Genomic DNA, 7877 nt, shown 5'->3' with positions numbered 1-7877 from the left:
TACATAGTGAATTATTTCACATTTGTAAACAACTTTTTTTATTGTTTATTTTCTTTTTCTCGGCATAGAAAAAAAATATTATGAGAAATGTAAAAATGGTTGCACAAAATGAAAGTTTTTGTTATTTTTTAATTTTAAGAGAGAAATAATTATATTTTGTGCAAATAAAAAAATTAATTTTTAGTGATGAATTAAAAATAATAATAATAATAAAAAATTAATTTATAAATTTAAGAGTGAAATTATTTAAGTCCTGTATTATACCTTGGTTATTTATTACGCCATTATCACTATAAACATTGGAATTATCGCTGCCAGAGACATCATCATTATCATCGCTGTTAGAGATATCATTGTCATCACTGCTAGAGACATAATTTTCTTCAATACTATCGGTCTAATTTATTATAAAGAAACACAAGTTAATATTTTAAAATAAAATAACATAGACTTCATAAAATTTTACAAAAAATTAATACATTAGAAACGTCGGAAAAATCTGAATCTTCTGCCAAATCGTTGGCAATGCGCATTTGTGTTCTTCTGCTCAATAATTCAAAATCTCGAGAACGTTGCATTTTAAAATATAATCTGCAAACTACGTAGAATAATTTAAATTGAAAAATTTCAAAGCAGTTCGATTTGTCGAATTTTTTTTTACGTTTATTTGACGTAAAAATAATGAAATGAGTAACGAAACATTCAATTGGAAAATTAGAATGACATGAAGTCTATTATCATGTTGCCCTTAGAAACCAAGTGTCATTTACAAATTTGACAGAACAAACAAATTTGTTTAACGTTTTCCTAAAACATTTAAAAATGCCAGGAAAAATTTATGTGCTTTTGCAATGGGTGGATAAACCGAATGCAATCACGATTATGGAGGAAACTGAAGATGCGAAGAAAGCAAACGAGGGAGAAATTATTCAAATAAAATATCCCAACAAAGGAGTCTTTAAAGCAATTCTCCTTCACAGAAGTGGTAAATATTAGAATTTTGAATTATAATTATTATCAACTTAAAATTATTATTAATTATATTTTTTTTTATTATTACTATTATTATTATTATTATGATTATTATTATTATTATTTTATCATAATAATTATTAAAAATAGCTATTTGCCAATTTAAAATTCCCGGGATTTAAACGTTTTTTTCCACTTTTAAAAATAATTTTCGCGAATAATTTTAAATTGCAATAATACAATTTAACTTTTTTTTAATTTTTCAGTACGATGTAAACATTTTTTTTATACAATCTAAAATTTGACCTTTCTCTAAATAAAGAATTTCAATTATTTTTTATTTTAAAATCAGAGGTTTATAAAAATTTTTTTCTCGATAATTAAAGCATAAAATATAACATTTTAAAAAAAGAAAAATAAAAATATCGTTTTTTTTCAAATTTTGGTTTTAGAAAAAAGTCAAAACTATTTGTTTTTCAAACCAAGGGTGGAAATACGTTTAAAAAAGATTGAAATTTTTTATATTATTTGAAAAAAAAATATTTACAGATTTAAAATAAATTTTAGAGGTTATTAAATTAATATTAAATTTTATTTAATTTATTAAATTAAATTTATTTAATTTTTAATTAATTAAATTAACCTATTTCTTTAAATTATAAAAACAAAATAAATTTTAAAAACTAAGATTTATAATTGGTAAAATTACAATTTCTTACCATTTTTACGTGCTTTATAGAGTCAAAAAGTTTCTTAGAAAAACTCAGTAAAAATGTCAATAAAGACGGGACCATCACGGAAAAGAAAAAAAATACTTCAAAAATCGAAAAATTTAAATCTCAATCAGCGAAGGAGAAAGCCGAATCAAAACTGAAAAAGAAAATGAGAGCTCAAACTGCATCAAAATTAGAGGATAAAATTTCTGAAATGCATCCAATTTGTGGTAAACAATATTGTTTGTTAAAAATGTTTAACTATTTACATTGAGATTTTTCAAAACTATTATACACAATTTCATAGTGAATAAACAATAATAATTCTCAAAATAAATAAAAAAATCATTTACAGAGTTAATAAAATTATACAAATATAAAAGTAGCGCACATAATCCATAATTACATTTGATATTTATTTGCATTATTATATAGAAGATAAACGTAAGAAAACCACTGATTCGGCTGTTAAGAATATTCCCGTAAATGATTTCGACGATAATCAGAAAGACAATGGAATGAACAACGAAAAAATTGATGTCGTAACAGTGAAACGAAATAATTTAGATTCAAGTGATCTCGAACATGTAAAAATCCATTCGACATTGGACAAGGAATCAGAAAAACCCTCAAAGTTTAACAACAAAAATAAAAACTCATCACGAATTGGTGATAATCTACATTTTTTAACCATTAAGTTAAAATATATTTAATTTCGCACATAACATAGGTCATCAAGTTAGGGAAAGGGGTCCACATTAAACCTGCGCTTAATCATCAGACGTAAAATTTCAACCTATACAAATTAACGTTGCGTTGGTTATAGTAGTCAAATTTTTTTCTGATATGAAAAGTTAAAAAACAATTAACTTGATAATACTAATAATAATAAAAATAAAATAATAGTAATAAAATTCAAAATTTTACAAAAATTATTCTATCATAATTTTCATTATTTTTTTATTGCCGAATTTGTTTCACGTATTTTCATGATTCTGAACAATCAAGCGTATGGGTTTTAAAAAAAATTTTTAAAGTAAAAAATGTGTAAAATAGTTAAATAAAATTTTTTCATTTTTTCATAATAAAATATTATGATTTCGGGTTCTAAAATAATTTTTTTAAATTTTTTACCCCTAAACAAGTTCAACTTTGATTCGTTAATATTTCACTGTTGTTTCCTTAAAAATTTAACTTTTTTCACAATTTACGTTATTTTTCATTGACAAATATTTGATACGCTTTTTTCGTAATTTCGAACAATCAATCGTATGTCGGAATATTGATCTGAATTCGGACAAGAATTTCTAATCCGAACCTGTATAAAAATTATCATCATAAATTTATTTATACATTATTTATAATTTATTAATAATAATAATTCTTAAAATAATAATCCTTAATTAGATTTTATATTTTTATAGAAGATAAACGCAAGAAAACCACTGATTCGACTAGTAAAGATATTTCTGTAACTGATTCCGATGATAATCACGAAGACAATGGAATAAGCAACAAAAAAATTGATATCGTAACAATGAACGAAGATAATTTGGATGCAAGTGAACCTGAAAATGTAGAAACCCATTTGACATTAGAAAATGAATCGGAAAAATCCTCAAAGTTCAATAAAACTAAAAAATCATCACGAATTGGCGGTAATCCAAATTTTTTTTAAACATTAAGTTTACATTTTTTAAAATTCGCACATAACATAGGTCGTCAAGTTAGGAAAAAGGGTCCACTTTAAACTTGAAAAATAAAAAATTCTTAAAATAGTTAAATATAATTTTTTTTTTAATTTTTTCTAATAGAATATATGATTTCAGGTTTTAAAAAAATGGATAAAAAATTTTTTACCCCTAAACACGTTCTATTTTAATTGGTTTAAAACTTTTACTGTTGTTACTTTAAAAATTTAGCTTGTTTCACAATTTACGTTATTTGTCATTAGGGCAAATTTTTTACACTCGTTTTTTCGTAATTTCGAACAATCAATCGTATGTCGGAATTTTAATCTGAATTCTGCCACGAATTTCTAATTCGAATTTTTATAAAAATTATCATCAGAATTCTGATTAAAATTCTAATAAAAATTCAAATAGAAATGTTTCATTAGAATAACGAAAATTCTTCGGACACTTTCCTAGAAGTCTTTTTATGTGGGTTTATATGACGATACGTAAAATAATTTATGAATATATTTATAGAAAATCTGATCAAAACAAAAAGCCAATCAGAAAGTGAGAAAGCTCATTTGGCATTGAAGAAAAGAATGAGAGCCCAAACGAATAAAATTATGGAAAAACATATATCTAATTTTTCATCAATTGATGGTATACAATAATTTTTATTTTAATGTAAAAAATGGTAAATAATAATTTCAAAGTGATTTTTATATTTACACATGTAAATATCATTAAATAGATAAAAACCCCGATCAAGCAGCTGATCGTGTGAATAAAACGAAAAAAAAACAGATCTTGGAATTGCCTTCAACATCAAAGTTGCCTTCAAAAACACCCTCAACTTTGGAATTGCCTTCAACATCAAAGTTGCCTCCGAAAATGAATCATCCTCCGAAATCACCCTCAACTTTAGAATTGACTTCAACTTCCAAATCCTCTTTAATTAACGAATTGTCTTTAACTTCCGGTTTATCGTTATCTGACGAATTCCCTTCAACTTCCGGTAATTTAAATTAAACACATTTCATATTAAATAATCTGCAATAATAATTAAATCAACGAAATTATTTTGTTTATTTTGAACTGTACAAATTTAAATTTGTCAAATAAGTAACTTTCTTTTTAATTTGTACAAATTCACATGTTATTTATTTAATTTAAAAATTAAGATATCAAATCTTAAAATATTTTTAAATATTATTTAATTTTATTTGAAATGATTTAAAAAAATTATATGCTAATAATTACACATTTAAAATAATTAAATTTATTATTTTCAATAACGGAAATTTAAAAAATTAAATGTATTAGATAAGAAAAGTGAAGATCTCTTCGATGAGACCAACAAAAGTGGGGAATCTTCGAATTCAATTTTGAATGCTCTCATTTCAAACAGTAAGAAAGAAAATTATTAATCATAAATGGTATTTAAAAATAGGGTTAAAGCCAAATTCAGAGATATCTAAAACTTCCCGAGTAAATACTTTTAAGCGAATATAATAAATTTTTTAAGAAGTCAGCCATATTGAATTCGCCGTTTTCAACTTTGAAAAACTGGTATTAAATTTGAATTCAGCGACAGCTAAACATTTATAAAATTGTAGTTTCCATAAGGTCTTAGCTCAATTTACAAAACTTTTAACCGTAATATTGGATCCGTCTGTTTGAATTTTTAAAAATTGATATCAAATTCATAATCAGCAGCATTGAAAAATATAGAGTAACGATTTTAATCTGATGAAATTTTAAAAACTTCAGATCAGTTTAAAAAAATCCTCCACACTGTATTCCCTTTTTCAAATTTTCAAGAAACTAACATTGAATTTTTAATTTGCGACCACGAAAACTCACAAATATTAAATTTCGTGACCTTTAATATATTTTTTGAATTTGTTATATTTTATCAACAATTTTCAAGGCCCCATTTTGAATTTTGAAAAAATTATTTTTCTTTATAATGTCACTATCTGAAAGTTCTAACATTTTGGCTGCAATATTTTGTGATTCCAAATTTATTTTTTTTAACGTGGACGCGATTCGAAAATATAGTTTAAATAAAAAAATTAAAAGTTCATTTTTTTATTCTTTATTTATTTATTTATTATTCATTTTTTTATTATAATTTCCCTCGAGGTCAAAATTTAAATTTTCTTGTATATTTTGAATATTCTTGAGAACTAAATTTAGCGCATATTAAAAGTAATTTTTCTGAATCTTTTTCAGTTACACCAGAATTTGTCAATGGTCTAGAGATCTTATTAAAATTTGCTAAAACAGTTGTAGACAAAAATGTTGAAGTAAATTCTCCTGTGAGTTCTCCTTTTCAAACTTTCATTATTGGTTACAAATTAAATTTTATTAATTATTTTTTCCTTCTAACAGATAATGAATAATGTCATAAAAAGAACGAATATGGTAGAGTTGTTCAAAGGATCGAGTGTTTTAATAAACGAAAATAAATTATTTTTGATGAAACGCTTCCGGAACAATCCGAGAGAGTTGACTCGGCAACTTATGTTGGAATTGGTAGGAGCGAAAAGTTTAAAAACTATGACAGCACTGGGGAAAAAAGGAAACGCAATTCCCGAAAATATAAGGGTCGATGTTTATAGTTAGTATAAAAAAATACATATAAATATTTTTTTTGTATCATACCTTATTTCATCTGAAATCATTAAATTTTAACAAGTAAATTTTTATCAATTTCTCTAAAATAAAATTAATTTTAAATAAAAACAAATTAAATTTATAGAATACGTACACGCAAGAAACAAACATTTTACGGAAATAGAATATATTTCTGTTATAAATTATCAGTGCGGGACATTAAGAAATCCCAAAACTGAGAAGAAAAATAAAAATGAGACGAATGCGAAAGTAAAGAAAGTCACGAAAAAAACTAAGAAAATTGAAAAGGAAATGGATGAGAAAGAAGTCGTAGAGGACAATAAAGTCGATCACAGTGATGAGGGTAATGAGGGAGAAGATAGTCAGGATGAAAATAGTGAGAGAGAGGATAGTCAGGAATATGATAGTGATAGAGAGGATAGTCAGGAACAGGATAGTGAGGAGGAAAATGAGAATGATCACGAAGAGCCACTGGCCAAAAAAAGAAAACTGTAGAGTTGTCTCTTAAAACAATTTTATTTTTATTCAAGCAATAAGCTAAATAATTACTTTTAAATGATTCTTTTCGAATAAATTTAAATTTTGATTTGTTTTATTACATACGACTGATTCTGTTAAAAAAATAAATGATTGAATAGTCTTTTTATCAAGAATAAAAAATTATTTAAAACAATTCTAAACATTTTAATTTTTTTAAAGTTTCCAAATATTTGAAAATTTATCATTTCACAAAACAAAAAATTTTTATTTTAAATAAAGTATTTATTTATTAAAAAGAGAATTTGATAAAATAAAAATTTATTTAACAAAAAGACAAGTTAATTATAACAAGGAAATTTTTATGTAATAACCTCAGAAATAAATATTTTTTCAATTATAAAAATTAAAATTTGAAAAGTTTTTGAAATCACTTTTTCATTTTGAAAAAACTAAAAATTTCTATTTTTTATATGAAAAAAATACAATTTTTATAAGTTTTTTGTGTAACAATTGTTTAAAAAATGGTTAAAATTAAAAAAATCTAATCCTAAAATTAAATCAAGTGATTTTAAGAAACCCCATACTTGACCCATAGTATGGCCCAACTCGCGGCGAAATATTATCAAGTGTTGGACTTGTAAATGGCCAAAGTTTGACTATGGGATTTGGACAAAACCCATACTTGCCCCATAGTGGCCCAACTATGGATAAAATCTTAAAAAATTTTAATCCATACTACTCCCACAGTTGCCATTTTCACGCGGGGACTTACGATAATATTTAGTATAAATATTTACCGACCGATTTCTAACTATCATTACAAAATATTTACTTGAACCAAATAATTTTTATTTAAATTAAATAAATTGTATTTGAAGTTGAACTAATAATAATTTCTGTATTTGAAATAAATACTATTTAATTATTGATTCAAAGAATAATTATTTGATAATAATAGTCAAATAATCGATTATTTGTATCAAATAATTTTTATTTCAGTATGGATTACTTTTATTTATTTTTAAAAAATATCACATGTATATTCTATATAAATACAAGAATAAATTTCTTTTTATAAAAAAAAACAAATATTCTTGTCATCTATAATGAAAATATTAAATTTAGCTATTTTACTTGATATTACAAAGTAATTTTGAAAAATACACATGACAGGGATCTATCCTGGAGACAGGAAGGCCATTCGTGACAGATTGTCGATAACAGAATGACAAGGGTGTGCGTATCACACCTTCAAGGCAATACACATTGAAATTTCTCGAAATCTCTCAAATTACTTATATACATATAGTGTAATAGCTTTATGTATTGCAGCCGCATTTCAAAATAATAAAATTATAATTTTTATTTAAATAATTACTATAGTTTATATATATAT

At 24.0% G+C, this 7877-nt stretch overlaps 1 protein-coding gene across 1 annotated transcript; it reads left to right on the top strand.

Moving 5' to 3' along the window:
• The first annotated feature begins 822 nt into the window (after positions 1-822).
• LOC127277603 (glutamic acid-rich protein-like) lies at positions 823-6496 on the top strand. The gene is made up of 8 exons (XM_051298875.1): positions 823-985; positions 1712-1915; positions 2121-2354; positions 3110-3343; positions 4113-4376; positions 5597-5682; positions 5756-5984; positions 6126-6496. The coding sequence occupies exons 1-8, from the start codon at positions 823-825 to the stop codon at positions 6494-6496; spliced, it is 1785 nt and encodes a 594-aa protein (XP_051154832.1).
• The last annotated feature ends 1381 nt before the right edge of the window (positions 6497-7877 follow it).

The sequence above is a fragment of the Leptopilina boulardi genome, unplaced genomic scaffold (assembly GCF_019393585.1).
Source record: "Leptopilina boulardi isolate dan_hultmark-lab unplaced genomic scaffold, ZJU_Lbou_2.1 LbouV2_172, whole genome shotgun sequence".
Classification (NCBI taxonomy): domain Eukaryota; kingdom Metazoa; phylum Arthropoda; class Insecta; order Hymenoptera; family Figitidae; genus Leptopilina; species Leptopilina boulardi.
The sequence above is the reverse complement of the archived record's forward strand: the minus strand, read 5'-3'. Positions and strand labels throughout refer to the sequence as shown.